Source organism: Harpia harpyja, chromosome 6, assembly GCF_026419915.1.
Source record: "Harpia harpyja isolate bHarHar1 chromosome 6, bHarHar1 primary haplotype, whole genome shotgun sequence".
Taxonomy (NCBI): Eukaryota; Metazoa; Chordata; class Aves; order Accipitriformes; family Accipitridae; genus Harpia; species Harpia harpyja.
In genome coordinates this window covers 4053738-4069396 of record NC_068945.1, presented here as the reverse complement: position 1 = coordinate 4069396, position 15659 = coordinate 4053738, and the positions used below count along the sequence as shown (strand labels likewise).

General features: G+C 47.2%; 1 protein-coding gene across 5 annotated transcripts in view; it reads right to left on the bottom strand.

Annotated features, from left to right (window-relative positions):
* Positions 1-11164: 11164 nt before the first annotated feature.
* The window catches only part of ETV6 (ETS variant transcription factor 6), a 142059-nt gene continuing 137564 nt past the window's right edge, over positions 11165-15659 (bottom strand). For all 5 annotated transcript variants that reach the window (XM_052788934.1, XM_052788935.1, XM_052788937.1 and 2 more), the window contains one exon: positions 11165-13939. In XM_052788934.1, coding sequence (XP_052644894.1) covers positions 13834-13939 — 106 coding nt within the window. In that variant the 3' untranslated portion in view covers positions 11165-13833. The remainder of the gene's footprint in view (positions 13940-15659) is intronic.

The window sequence follows — 15659 nt, the reverse complement described above, 5'->3', positions numbered from 1 at the left end:
TTTCAGTCTGTCTGATAAGCGCTACGCACTGATCTTAGCTGGGCTCTCATGCTGACGGCTGCTGAGTTTGCGCTTCTGCATGCAGTGGTGGTAATGGATGTTGCGGTTCCCATCTTGGGTCAGGTGTTTGATTAATGTCAGTCTGGTTTCATTCTTGCTGTGCCAGTTTATCACACTGAGTTACAGGGCCCTGCTTCCTGGGAAGGTGCTTTGGGGAACAACATGCCAGCGTTGGCAGGAGCAGAAGTTGTTGCAGACCTAGGCTGTATTTTCTGCAATCTCCTTCTGCGGTGAGTGCATGCAGCTGTAACTTTCAACAAGCTCCTTCTCCTTGTATCTTGTCTCCTTGATGGAACAAACAGCCCCTGAGCATCCTTTTCTCCCCTCCTAAAGTTGGGAGATCAGCTCTGCATCTGTGGCTGTAGCTATCCCACTAGTAGGGTTCCTCACCGTATCGGCTGAACTGGTTCCCTGTAAGCTAGTGCAAAGATCACGCGGGAGGTGCTTTTTGTTTTGTTTTTTAAGAAGAAAAATGTTTCTGCATTTTATATATAGTCTAAGGGCCCACACAAAGAAAAATTTTCTAATTGTTCCTGATGCAATGTGTTTGGCAGTGAGAAAAAATGTGGGTGGGGAGTACAACACCTATTGCAATATCCTTCTCACCTCCTTGTAGGGAGAGGGAAGAGAACGAAAACAATTTGTCTTTGGCAAATGTTTGTGCTTTTCTGTAGGGCTCAGAAGAGGAGCCTGAAGTTGTTGACTATAAATGCAAGCAAAGGTCTGCACACCTAGTGTAGTATCTGTGCAAAGGTGCAAAAAAACCTAAGCAGCCTGCAGGGTTAAGTTAAATTAATGAATGTGATACATTTAGGGGAAGAAACAGAGTGGAGGGACCAGCAGCCAGGACTATTTGGTTGCATTGTTGGCTTGGAAAAGTGATTCATTGTGTGCTTGAATAAGTCAAATCCAGGAGGTGCTGGGGTACACACCAGGAGAAGCGCTCGGGGCAGAGGCCTGAGCGTGGCGTGGCTCTGCTGCCTGCGTGCTGCCTGCACCAGCAAGTGGTCATGCTCAGGGGATTTCTGGAGGCTGTGGCAACGGGAGCTCCTCCCATGATGCTAAACAACAAAACTGACCCCCCCCCAAAATCCCCTTGGTGTTTTTCTTGGACTTCACCACGCAGCAAAGGACCAGAAGGATTCAAGGGGAGGGGAAATGGCTCAGGGGTAGTCGGGGACGTTAGGAAAGTACCCGCTGCCTCTGTGAGCAGAGCAACACCCGTCTAGCTTGCAACACCCATCGTTTTTTCCCCAGCTCATCTTCACTGAGGCTGCAAAGATCAAAATAGTGGTGGGAGCTGGCAAGTGAATATCCTGTGGATTTCAGAGCCTGGGAATTACAGCAATCTTGTGTGGAGGTGGTTACTTCTGTGGCCAACTCCTTATCCAAGACGAAAGGGCTGGTTTTTGGAGGGTGCTGGAAGTGCGCGTCGCAGTGCCAAGGAAGCAGCCGGGAGACTGTGATGTGTTTTGGATAATCAGATGTAACTTGTACTGAAGTGAACTCTCTTTCTGGCAGACTTTTATCTTGAAAGGATGGAGCTTCTCTCTGAAACCTACACGCAGGGTGGTCTTGCCACCAGAGACCACCGGTGGAGGGCAACAGTGTTGTCTGGGGAGATGTGGTGCAGCGCCTGTGAAAGACGGCAGGGTCCGGCCATGGGAACTGGGGCTTCCCATACGAACCACGGGAGTGCTTGGGTCTTCGGAATTCCTCTGCCTCGCTCTTGTTCTGCTGCCCGGCCACAAAAGGCATTAAACCCCGGACAGAGGACCTGTAGGCTCTTTTGAAGCAGACCTGTTGGGTTTGTTGGCCGCTCTCAGATGGTTTCTAAGAACACTTGGGGGTGTGCGTGGTGTAACTGAAAGGGAGAAAATAAATGACGAGGGCTGCAGTTGAAACCCTCGGAGAGCTGTGCACATACGAGCTCTTTTAAAGCACGTCAGCCAGCTGCCTGCACCTGCTCAGATAGCGGCACAGCCGCTAGCTTTGCTGTTCTGCAGTGTGCAAAGACCGTGCCATGCCCCAGGAATTCAGTTTTCCAGCCTGAGTTGCTTGGAAGTGAATTGCTGTAGAGCTGTGTTGGGTAGGGACGGGTGGTTAGATGACAGAAAACAAAGAAAATGGCAGCATGGAGCTGCGTGGGAAGCAGATGGCTACAGAGAGCTGGCCCAAGTGGGGATCTGGCTGGGCTGCAGTTTCCCGATTGCTTTAAGCAGGCCAAAGTCTTCTCCTCTTCCTGCTTTGGGATGTGTGTTCCCACTGTCCATCTTGCAGGAGCATTGCTGTTTGTGCCGTTGGGCGGTGAGTCAGATCATGGAGCTGAAGCAGCTGGAAACCAGCCTCTTCTTTCTGTCCAGGTTATTTTTGCCTAAGTCAGTGTGCGTGGTGGCTGCCCAAGGGCTGGTGCTGGCACTGGGAGGGTGGTGGGAACACGTGGGAGGACCTGGGTTTACCAGAGTAACACCCGAGGCTGAAGGTGTGGGGGAGAGGCTCCTTGGGGTAAGCCGGGGTGCATTGGCTGCTCCAGAGGATGGGTCACAGGAGCAGTTAGAGCTGGGAAGCTGGTTCTCTACCATATTTTTGTCCTTTTTTTCCCCTTGTTAGCGTCAGTCACAGCTGTGTGTGCCTCTCGTTTCTGCAGCTGCTCCTGGAAGCAGTGTGTTGTCTCCTGCTGGTTTGTAACAACTCACACTTGCTGGTGGGCTGACACCTCTTCTTTCCCACATAGGCACATCCATTCCTGTATTCAGACAGATTTACTGTGCTACATTCTCAATTTGGTTGCACGTTAAGACACTGTTAATTTTCACGGATGCAAAAGCTGGCCTACACACTCAGGGACAGTTCATGGCCTGTGATTTATATTCAATTTTGGTTTGTTTCAGCATTCATAAGATTTAAATTATGACCAAATAGTTTGCCTGATTGGTTATGTTATTACCACAGCAGCTGAGATATAATCTGTGAAGCTGGAGGTAACACCTCTTGGTTTGAGTCCTGGTGGAGGATAGGGGCAGATGTCACCTCTGCAGAATGAACTCCTTGGGGAAGCTGGGCTTAGCAATAGAGCGGGTTACCAGCCCTCAGTCATAGCACAAGGCCTGTGAATTTTTTTTGTGGCTTCCTAGGGATGCTGGTAAGACTGCTATGAAATGGGAGATAAAAGAGCAAAAGACAACAGGACAGTTATTTTGTGGAAATTGCTCACTCATTGCACACAGACCCCATGTGGCTGGGACCCACAAGAGGCATCTGTCTTACATAAAAAGTATCAAGGTGGAAAAAGTAGGAGTGAACTAGAGACAGAAGATGCTCATTTTCTGACTAGGAGTGCTTAAATGGCTCTTGAAAAGGTAAATAAATTGTTTTTCCCTTTGCTTTTCTGGCAAGTCAGCCTTGGCTCTAACATGCTTATTACAAATAACCTTGTGCCCATCTCCAACAGGTGGAGAGGAGCAGGATCGCTCTGCCCTCCTCTCCGCAGCAGCAGCTACAGCTGCTCAGCAAAACCTCACAACACTTTCCTTTTTTTTTTGTTTTCTTTCTGAAAAATGACTTCTCAACCCGAGACGTGAGGCTTGGTTGACATTTTGTGGAGGACGGATGAAAAAGGGCAGAGCTCAAAGTCTTCCTTCTTTTATAAACAAAAGCCGGGAGAAAAACAGTTGTTTTGAATTTAAAGAAATGTTTTCATTGGAAAAATGAATAATTTCCTGAAAGACTTACAACCAAATGAAAAATGTTTCCTTCTTTCTCAAATTCTTTTGGATAAATATTTACCCTTTTGCAATCGGCCTCTCACACCCGTAGCTGTGCTCTGTTGTTTGCTTTTCAGCAGGGACTGGGCATCTCTCCCTCTGTCCCTTCCCATGCTGCGCACGTCTGCTTCGGCCACAGATGCTCCACTTAGGGGACATCCCCCATCGCCCCAACCCTTTTGGTGATGGTCTGGAGCACGAGAGCTGAGTTCATAATCCCAAGGCAACTCACCATTTCTTCTCTCAAACACCACCTAAAAAGGTCTCTATTGGGTCACCTGCCATGAAGGTAAAAGGGTGGCTTTACCCTGCCTTGCTAGCGTGTCTTTGTCATCTGCGCGTCCCAAACCAGAAGCATTTGGGAAAACAGATGCATGTCTCCAGCACGTCCCACCAGGTCTGTGCAGATGTCTTCGGTATCTCAAATGGCACTTGTGTTTTGCTCCTGCCCTCCCTCCGTGGAGTCCAGCCCTTGCACTGAAGTTTTCCAAGGGGTGTCGCTTGCCCAATCCCTTGTCCACCGCTGAGCACCGCTCCCTGAGCCAGGCTCCTGCAAAGATGGGAGCAAAGGGGCTGTCTGAGCATGCGGACGTGGCGGGACCTTGACATTAGGCAAGGAAAACTCTGCTAGATCCGAGCCATTTAGAAAGAACAATGCAAGGTACCCTTAATTATGTGTGCAAATAAAGAATCAATGGACATAGGAACATACAGGAGCAGTCCGATTTCCAAATGCAAAGCCAGTGGTTTCTGTTGACTTCAGTGAAAACTGTGGGTTAATCAGTCCTTTTGGAAATTGGGCCATATGGTCTTACATCTTGAGATGGACTTGGTGTAATTTTATGAAGTGTTTCTTTTTTGTACACCAGACTTATCTTTTGGTGTGAAAATGTTTCTAATGAAACTCTTCTAATTGGAAGACACATGACTTTAAGACCCTGGACACCCAAGTCCTTGATAACTGGGTCTGAGGCTGATTTTGTGCTGTCAGTTCATCTGTGTTGGGAGCTGACGGATGTCAGTGCTGAATCCAGGTCTCTGCAAAGTACCATCAAAACAAATTGTTATGTTTTTCACTCCAGGGTGGGAATTGGCTTGGTTGAGGAGGTTGCTGCGGGGGTTAAGTTTTATTTTTGTAGCAAACCCTCAATTTTTCCTGGGTAGGATATTTTCGGTGGACACTGCTCAGATCTCTGTGTTGCACAGATTTTATACAGCCCTAATTTCCATTGGCTTTAGCAGAGCAAAGGTGTCGCTTCATGCATGAAATTGTCAGTGCTGGAACGGCAGATCTTCTGGCCTGTTTTCCTCCTGTTCCGTGTTGAGGGAATTTCAGCAGTGGCCTGGACTATGTGCATTGAATGCTGGGTGATGTCCTGGCCCTGTGAAATTTGGTTGCCTGTTAATTATTCTTGCTTGCTGATTCCACTGAATTTTTAGGAGTTAACTGGGATGCAAGCTGGGGAGGCATGTGAAGAGGAAGAAACCTTCGTCTGTGAGACAGCATGTTCCTGAGAGCATTGACCAACACTAAGAACATTTTGGAAAGAAATAAGGAAACAGGCAGCCTCTTTTGCTGAGGTATTTACTACTGTATTTGGAGGCAATCTCCTCAGGGGAGAAAACCTCCCACCCTAGCTAGAGGGTTGGAAGAAGCATGGTTGTTGGGTCACCTGGGTTCTCATGGGACCAAAATGGCACCTTGATGTGGGTTTCTCCCTTTCCCGTTTCTGTTTCACATCAGCCAGTTCCCAAGAGATTGATGTGCTCTCTGGAGCCTTTCCTGCAGGAGCGGCCCAGGCAGCACCCCAAGAAACAAGTGTGGCTGCGTCCTGCAGCTCTCCAAGCCGGGAGCAGCCCCTCCGGGAAGCTGTTGTACAACGGAGCTTCAGTTCCTCCCTTGCATTCTGCTTATTTAGTTGGGGAAAAAAAAGAGGAGTATGAGTTGCACTGATTGCAGTCAGTAAGGCTCTTCATGTATGGGCAGGAAAGCTACGGTTTACAGGATTTAGTGAAGAAAAGCAAAATGAGAGCTAATGATTGGAAGTGGAATTAAGATACAGTTAAACAGAAAGGAAAGGACAGATTTTAATGCAGGGGATGATTAACCTTTGGTACAGAGGAGGTGGACTCCTCATTCTGCAGGTCTTCGAATTGAGACTGGTTCATATCCTGCAAGCATGCATTAGCCAAGCGAAAGTTACTGACCTTGGCTCTGCCCTTGGGAAGGCATGTGGTGAACACTCCCAGCTTTCATCTTTGTGATCATCCAAACTGACTCTTTACTTGCCTCAGCTTTCATGCCATCCCTGCTTCTTCTCCTCACTTTCTTCTGACGGGTCATGTGCTCACGTCTTTATGGAGCCCACGGGAAACAATACCCGCTTTGTTCAAGCTGTCTTCACTCCAGTTCCTTCCTTTACCTTGTCAAACACCGGGAAGGGTTGACTTGAAAACTTTGTCCATTTAGCAGAGCTTGGCTTCAAGTCAACAACCCCAGGCTAACAATGTTTATCAGGCGGCAGGAGATCAATTCTAATTCCTGAACAGTTATCATTCTTCCTGTTGAGGCTGTTCTCCAGCACTTCGAGATGCTGAGAAACTTTACGCACAGGTGTTTGCAGGAGGCAGAAAGATTGATGTGTCCCTGCAGGTTTTACAACTGATCATATCGGTCATAACAACCTCTATTGTCTTACAGGAGGGCGCTGTGTTTTCTTTTTTTTCCCTAAATGTTGGTTGTAGTTTGTGGGAGCCAGCTCGGTGCAATCACAGAAAGAGGGTCTGCCCGCTGTTAAACTGGTATCTCAGCCTGGTTCCTGCACTGGAATATATCGATGCTTTGCTGAGGCTGGCAGAGATGCACGCACTTGCTTTTGTTGACAAATGGACAACATTGAAGTAAAGGTGTGTCCTGCTCCAATTCTCTATAGCAATTGCCAGATTATTTTTTTTTCCATTTGTATGTTTAGCCTGCCTCAGTCTGACAAGAATCACAAGAAGAAATTGGTGTCCTGCAGAGTGAACCATTACACACAACCAAAGCCTTTCCTTTCAGTGCCAGGGGCACACGGCGGGCCGAGGGCCGGTCAATAAGCAAACCGGTTGTCTGGCTTATGATGATCAACCGTGGAAGATAGTCGTTAAGCACCGTTAGTGCTGTTCTTTTGAGCAAATGAGGGCTGTCGCATTACTGCCACAGGAGAGGAGGAAAAAAGGCTGTTTCATTCACTGGTGACACTGCCACCGTTGGAGCCAGCTCGGGCTGAGCGAGGGGGCTGGCATGGGGCAGGTCCCTGCGTGCTCGGCAGCGATGCACGTGCCGCTGTGCATGGCACGCCAACGTCTCTCCGTGTAGGGGACAGCTGGCTGCTGAGCATCTACATCCCGCTCTCTTTTTCTTAAGGCAGCAAGGTGAGGAAAGAGCAGGCTGGAGGGATGAAGGTGGAAAGACAGGCTCTTGCCTCTCTTTTTCTGCCTTGGCTGCAAAATGATATATAATTTTTGAGTTGGTTGGGGAAAACAGGTAGGAAGACCTAGAATGAAGAAACTGAGGTGATTTTGTTCACCAGTGGGCACAGTCCCGTCTTCCTTACATTTTGTGCTGCAGTTGCAGCTGCCCTGCCATTGATTTCTTGGCACCTCATGTCCTTGCCTCTTTTGGAAGTAGGTGCTGGCAAGCTCATCCTCCAGCATTGTCCGACTCTCTTTTGGGCTCTTAGGAGGCTGTCCAGTGAGGGGAAAGCTTGAACTGGGCTGTGTTCTGTTCCTTCCTCTCTCCCCAGCCTCCTCCTCCTTGCTGGGCCTGGTGGGATGGCAGCACGCATTCAGCCGTTTCTTCTGAAGCAGCTCATGAAGTAGGGCACCGTTCTCCTACCAGGTGGGTATAATTTGGCATGACTTCCAGTTCTGCTGGGCTTTGCATGGCATGAGAAGGGATGCTGCTGTCTGCAGAACTGGGCAAGGTGGTGCCCAGGGTGAATCCAGTGTAGCCAGCAGATCCCTGTGTGCGTGGGAATCCAGTACGGAGAGAGCTGACATGCGGTAGGTCCACCTGGTCCTGTGCTATCAGAATATTTACACCAACACACCAGTCCTTTCTTTCAGGTGATTAATGAAGCACGCTTGTCTTTTGGCTTCATACCGTGGTAGTGCATCCTCTCTCTCCTTGTGCCCTCACAGCTTTCATAGGTGGCTCTTTCTGCATTGCTTGGAAGCTGCTTGCGTTACAAACTGAAGTCAGGATTGTCTGAATCAGTGTAAGTCTTTGAGGGGAAAAAACCCATGTGCTTGTTTGCTTGTGCCCCACAGGTGGAGTCTCATCTGGGAGAAGTGAAAACCTTTCTGCTAAGTATTACTTTAAAATGTGTTTCTACATAATTAAAAAAAATGCTGCTGCCAGTACCTCACCAGCAGTCTCTGTAAGTCCCAGGGGTGCGTGGACAGTCATTGAGGTCCTCTCTGACACCCTTGCAAAATCTCTCCTGGTCAGCACTGGGGAGCGTTACGGAGGAAGCGTGCACCGTCATGCCTGTGGTAGCTGTAGGCTGCAAACGTATGCATCATCCATGATCCCTGCGCTGGTGTTGGCCTGGTAGCTCTCCTATACAGCTGAATTAATTAATTTCGAAAATGGGAGAGGAAGACGTATTGGGCATGCACTGCTGGGCCTCTTCTGTCCTGCAGCCTCCAAAGGATGTTCTCTAACAGCTCTCTGGGCTCAAGACTAGTTCCTCAGCTGAGACTAATCCTCACTGGAGCGATGGCCAAAACCACTGACAACTTGCTCCTTACGCCTTCAACCTGCAGCGTTTGCTGTTGTTCAGAGTGCACAGAAAGCTGTGAGAGGGTGTAGGACAGATCTATTTCTTCTTCTAAAATTAAGGGAAATGGCCTGAAGGGACTGAATTATGGAGCAACACAGTGTTTTCTTCTTGCCTGATGTCTTGGTTCAGAGAGGGCTTTGTTTAGTGCTTACTCCTTTGCTTTGTGGTTTAAAAACAACAGTGAAAGAAAAACCAAGAACAAATACTGAGCAAGGAGCAGCTGAGTGGATAACCCACAGATCAGCCAAATTATCGTGGGGGCATCCTGAGCTGTAGCTGGCATCCAAACGGATTAACCTGCCACTAATTGCTCCCAGCAGAGAGCACCAGCTGTGGCCCATGTGCCGCTGACCAGAGGTGTTTGCCATGGCGTTTGGTGGCACCTCTCTGGAGCAGCGCGTTAAGGAACCCTCCGGGGGCCTCACACAGCCGTAAGGACTAGTAACCCCGCTCCGCAGGAGCCAAGGGCTGCCGTAGGGAGTGACGGACAGCGGTGAGCAGTTTGTGCCGCCTCATCTTGCTGTCCCCATAGCACCCAGCACCTGGTGGCACAGAGGTCCCTGTGCCTTGCCTGGTTAGGAGTGAAGACAGGCAAATACAGTCCCCCCTGTGCTGGAAGGGCAGCATATTAGCGGCAGCGTTTCTAGGCTGGTTTGCAAAGATGAACACTACAGGAAAACCTCTTGCTCTCAAACTCCTTGACCTGGCCTGTTTAGCAGGATGAAAAAGATGCAACAGTCAGCACACCACCTCATTTTTGTGTTTTTGCTTCTATATTCTCTCCAAGAGAAGGAAGGAGAACCAGGCACACCCACCTAGGCACTAGTGAGGTGCTTTGCTCATCTCTCAGGGCAGGCAGCAAAGGAAATACTCCAAGGGACAGTCTTAACTTCTCCGAACAATGCTTCCCAGGGAAGATCCAGGCACGGTTCGCACGTTTGGGCATGGGAACCCTGCAGGTTTCTTTTCGTGACTGAAAACAGCTGCTATGTGCTGCAGATACTTGGGTACCATAGTTTTTAAAAAGAAAGGACCTTGTAGCAATGATTGCACCAAGAAAATTTGGCATTCCCACTTTTATATTAAATTTTTTTATTGAGATGATGTAATTACAGGCATTTTAAAAATTATTTGCAACTCACTGGCCCTGAGAATAGGCTTTTTTGTTTGTTTTTGTTTTGTTACATTCATTTGATTCAGTCCCTTAGCCCCACACCTTAAAAAACCAAAAAGCCATCATCAATAAAAACAGACTAGAATTTTATTTAAAAAAACAGACCTCGAACTGATGCATTCTGGATTTGCACACGGTTGCAGTCTGACAAAAACATCTGGAGAATGCATGCGCGGAGTTTGAAATCTGGGGAGGGCGGCAGCGACTTAGTGTTCACAGAAAGGGCCCCAGTAGTGTTCTTTGGATGGAGAGGCAGTCAAAAGGTTTCAAACTTAAATCAAGAAAATGTTCTGCTGTGGAACTGCAGCCTGTCCTACCTGACGGGCTTGTGGCTTGTTCAGGCTTGTAGCAAGCTGATGGCAATGAAGGTCCCACTTAACTGGACAGCGTGAAGATCCTTTGCTGGGTGTTGAGGTTGGCAGGGACCTCTGGAGGTCATCTGGTCCAACCCCCCCCAACCTGCTCAAGCAGGGCTACCTAGGGCCAGTTGCCCGGGACTATGTCCAGATGGCTTTTGCCTGTCTCCAAGGATGAGACTCTTTTGCCCTTTTCCCACTTGCTTTGGTGGCAAAGGCAGAAAGTTCAGCTGCTTTGCTGCTGGCAAATTCTACACTGGGAGATCAGAAACTGGGGAGGGAAGGCGGGTGTCAGGTTTGGTGGAAAGAGTGTTACCTTTGCTAGCCCAGACGGGCAGCCGAGCGTTCCTGTAGCTCAGGATGTTAATGCTGTGTTTGCACTCCAGGTATCTGCCATTTGGATGTGAGGTAGAAGGGAATCTGTCTACTGCAGCTGCTCTAGCCTGGTGTTATTTTTTTTTAGTTTTAGTCATAGCTGGTAAACTTGCTTCCAAGAGCAGCTCATCTCCTGCAGCTCCCACAACAGGTCCCAAGCCCCTGCAGTTCTGGCAGCTGCAGTGTCACCCACACCGCTCACTGCTGCACCGCGCAGACCTGGCAGGAGGCAGGGGACAGCACCAGCCAGGAAGGGCCTCTGTGGGATCAGCCTGCTCCAAGTTCAAAGGCTATTTTCATTCCAACTAGCATCAACCTTGAGAGAACTTCTTCTCTGTGGTTGTGAAGAAGTTGTCTTAAGATGTCCTTTACGTGTGAACTGGAAGAGTTTCCAACAGCCACCAAATATTTTTTTTCCCCCTTTGACTTAGATTCTGCAGGTGAAAGTGATTGCGTTTTTGGTAAAGGTGAACATTTCCTCTACAAACTTCCCCATGGGACAACACGTGATTTCAGGATTCCTTGCTTTTTCCTGTCTTACCCCGTGCTGAGGATGAACTTTGCTAGCATACACAGTGAGCGTATGGGCTTATACTGGTGGATTGTCTCGTTCTCTGTACTTTGCAGTGCGCACCTTGGCTGTGACAAAAACCTGTGGCTCACCAGAGCACTTTATATACAAGGTCCCCATTGTTTGGTTTTTTTTTTTTTTTTTCCTCACCATCTCGTAACAGTAGCTACAGTAGGCAAAAGAAAATAATGCAGTTATGGAGTTGTCACAGCCAGAGCAGTAAAGGATATGAATTGTTCTCTGCATAAACTTGGTTTCTTTCTACCCTAAGGAACTAGCAAAAGCCTTTCTTCACATTGATACTTCTGCTCACGTGTCATCTGCCATTCATATTCACCCCAGCTCCTGAGACATGGCCACAACATGGGTGCCCTTGAGCAGGACGACACAGCAGAGTAACTCCCTGGCCCCTTGGTTTGAAAGGACATCTGGTTTCAGATCTGTGACCGCTGAAGTCCCTCAGTGTCTCCCAATCTCACACCTCCTGAGCTCCAAGGACTTCAGAGTCACGGCAGAGACAGGTTGTCTGCTCATCTTTCTGGTACACACTCCCGCATCATTTCTTTTGAGGCAGAAAGTCAAGTACGTGGTGTGCTGGGACTTGTAACATATTGATTATGATTTAATAAAAAAATGTGGCTGGGAAAAGCTTAGGGAGAAACGTGTGCCCTGTCGCTCCCCATCAGATAGTGGCTCTGAAAAAATCTCTCCTTTTTGTATGATGCCTATCTGTACCCTTAACAAAGCTGCTCCTTCTATGACCTGTGACTCAATATTGTGAGATTGGACTATCTCTGTTTAAACATAGGGGACACTATTCATTGCCAGGTGCCATTTTTTCCTGGAGAGATTAACCCTTGTGTTAAATATGTGGTAAGATCAAATGTTGTGTTGGCTTAATAGCTGATAAAAGCTCTATCATGGGAATGTATCTTGGGTTTTGGTTGAAACAGATTAGATTAGCCCACTGATTTTTTTCCATTTCTAGTATGCATGGTCCCATAAAAGAGGTTTTCTGTTTTAATGAACTGGTGTGGAAGTGCTTTCTTCCAGACACCATGTGATTCCTGCACAGTTTCTCTACACATCTTCTCCCTTTGCAAGTATCATTTCTGCTGCTAGATCTTCCTTCCATTCAAAGGACCACTGATGATGGATCACTGGATGCCTGGACACCACAGCCTCCTGTCATGGTGGCCCAAGCAATGTGAAATGAAAAAGGCCAGTAGTTTCTCTCATATTGGGCATCAAGGACTGCTGAGCTTCCTGCGACCAAACTAGGCATAGCTCTTTGCCTCATGCAAAGCACCCTCAGTGCAGCAAACCAAATTGGGGGTGTAAAAAATGAGGCACCTTGCAACCAGAACAAAACCAAAAACCAAGAAAGCAACACAGCTGTTGGGTTTCTTTTTTTCTTGTCTTTTAAATCATGTTAAAAACGGGCAAGCTGAGTCAAGCTCCCTTGATGGCAGAGCTGTGGGGTGGGGAACGTAGTGGGAGGCATAAAAAAAACAAATCCCAAAACAAAGCCAAAATCAATTACAAGATATAAGTATAGCTATTTGGTCTCTAGTTCTCTACCATCAGTTTTCAGATTGGTGAATCATCTACCTTTCCAGCAGCACAAAATGATCCTGGAGAGGTTTCTGAGTAATACAAACCATGTGATGGGTCCCTTTGCTTTCTCCCTACCACGTAAGAAACAGTCCTTCACCTTTCACCCCAAACTTGCTAGAAGGTATAAGAAACACTCCTCCCTTTTGTAATTACAGATCCTTCAGCCTTTGTTTTTTTATAGAAAGCTTTGAGCTGAAATTCTGCATTGTGGATATATTGTGGGGATTACATATATATACATATATATATGAAACGTTTATATATATATATACACATATATATGTATTTGTCCCCGTCCTCCCTCCCCCCCCGCTCGATTCTATCACTTCTTTGCTAGAGGGAGGGAAAACGTCAACATCAGTCTATTGCAGAGGTTTGTCACATTTATTTTTCTCCTCCCCGGAGCACTTAGGTGATTGGTTTTGGTCCATATTCCAGCAGTTAATAGCCACTCGCAGGACTCGTTGTGAGCCCAAGCTATTTTGGGATGGTATCCCAGCCCACACGTGAAGGGTGACTCCTCTTCATTTGACAGGTATGTGTGGTAAATTCTTTTGGTAGCTTCAACACTTTTCCCAGTGGCAGCACATGTAAATTGATCCGAGCAAACTGGAACCTTTGAGCAAATCCCTTCTGTGATGCTATTGTTTTATGCGGTGTTATGTCATGAGACTTGCACAGAAAATGAGCGCTCTATTTCCATAGGAAAGCCTTCCAAAAAAAAAGCATAATCTGACGTCTTGTCCTATGTGAGATAAGGAAAGTCGAACTGCATGTTTATTAGGGAAAAAAAACAACAAAAAACCCCCAAAACTGAAACAAACCAAAAAGAAAGAAAGAACTCAAGGGAGACTTTGTAGGAACAATGAAGTAGTGCATAAGTCCAGGCTTTCTCCCCTTTAATTTTCTGCCAGCACCACTTCTGCCTGTTAGTTTGTTTTGTTAAGGTGCTTCAGGTCCTGCGTGGTCTTCAAGCTAAGCGGCAACCCCAAGTACAGCTTCTGTGTTGTTGCTTCCCCTCCCAAACCATGCCAGCCATCTGGGCAGATGTTTCTCCCATGGACCCACAGAGGCGGTGCACCAGTTCCCTTCAGCACTCATCTTCTTGGTATATTTGTTCATCCAGTTCCTGGGATTCAAGGTGCTCGAGGCGGTCTGTTCGGCCACTCATAATCTCATCTGGGGTCTTCATGAACCTGCAAAACAGAGAAACAAGCGTATTTCCCAGTGGTCTCAGCTTTTACCTTCATCAAGACATTGAGGCCCCTAAGCTCTACAGCTCCCCAAATCATCTTTTCTGTATCCTCCCAAAGCTTAGTATTCCCCAGCTTCTCCCCAGTCTACTGGTGTCTTCCCTCCTCCATACCTTGAAAGGAAACCAAAAAAACCACAGGCATTTACCCCTGCTCTTTGAAAGTCCAAATTTGAACCAAAGCCCATAGTCTTTTCCAAAGAACGATATTTACTTCTTCTCCCCCCTCATATTGTTTGCTGTTGTCATGTAGGATGATGGTATGCCACAGGTACACTCATTTATGGTGTCTGGTGACAGAAACATTAAAAACGTTTATGGCCAGCATATTTCAAAGCAAAAGCAGTTGCAAGGCATGGAGAGACAGAGGGCTACTGGTTTGTGCAGGCTTGTGTGCAGGTGAGTGAAGAGGAATATGAAACACCAAAGGAACAGTGGTGGAAAAAGCCAAGGACCAAGTCAGAACAAGTTCTGGGAAATGGAAAAAGCCCTGAAAGCAAAAGCTTTTGGGCTAGGGAACTGTGAGCGAAGACAGTCTCTTCCTGTGTGACTGTAGTGAGCGTAATTGTAATGAAGCAGCATCCTCTGTAAATGAATGCCACGGCTCCCAGCACTAATGTTTTGATGCAGTAAGTCTGCAGGGGGCTAGAAACAGAAACTGCCTCTGGGGAGGCATGGCAGCAGTAGGAAATGGGAAAGGACATCCACCAGCCTGCAGATCAAGTCTGCAGTCTTGATCTTTGCCAGGATGCTTTTGTGTACTACTGCACAGAGATAGCACAGAAAAGCTCTGCTTTTTCTTTCTGAATTTAATGGCGTAGGAAGAGAGAGTGGCACAGGAAGGATGAAACCCTAGTTTAAACACAAATCACTTTCCTAACTCGTAAGTACTTCTGGAGAAATTAGGATGAAAGATGTTTATGCTGGAAGTGTTACAGAATTTTACAGTCTTTCATTAATGATGTACTGGCTAACATTCAGCAGTACAAAATGTGTTAATCAGAGGAGCTGATTTTATTTCAGGTTGATGATATGCTCAGTATCCTTGCCCCAGTGAAAACAAAACCAACTGACAGGAGCCTCGTTACTGTCATTGACCCAGAAAAATCACTGCTGGAGCTAATGGGCAAGACTTGCCTCCTCTTCTGCCTCTGAGGTTATAAAGCTGAGGGCTTTCTGTCTGAAAAATCTGAAGTCTCCCAGCAAATGCATTGCACAGCCTGGAACTAACCTTTTGCCACCCCTTCTAATTTTGGAAATCATGTGCACATATGCATTTAGGGGAAAAAAAAAAAAAAAAGAGCTGTGACTCACTGCTGTGTCACTCCCATTTGTATGCTGGAAGAACGCTGCTGATATAAATGGTGTTACGGTGGTGAAAAACTAGCATACAGAAGTGGTGAATCAGTCCCTGGCTACACAGTGAAAACGCACCAAAGCCTACGGGCCAGACTGTGCCCTGATTTAAACCCTGTGCTTGTCTTGTTGGTCTTGCATGAGGATGAAATCAAAACAGAGAGTGATCCCACTGCTCTCCCTACCTTCTCTCTGCTCTGCTTCCTAAACCAGGTGGGAAATGGGCTGATGTGAACTGTACGACAGTACTTTGGGTATTCTTTCTGTGTTTTAAGTCAAGGAACTCAAAGCATGGGTATTTGTAATAG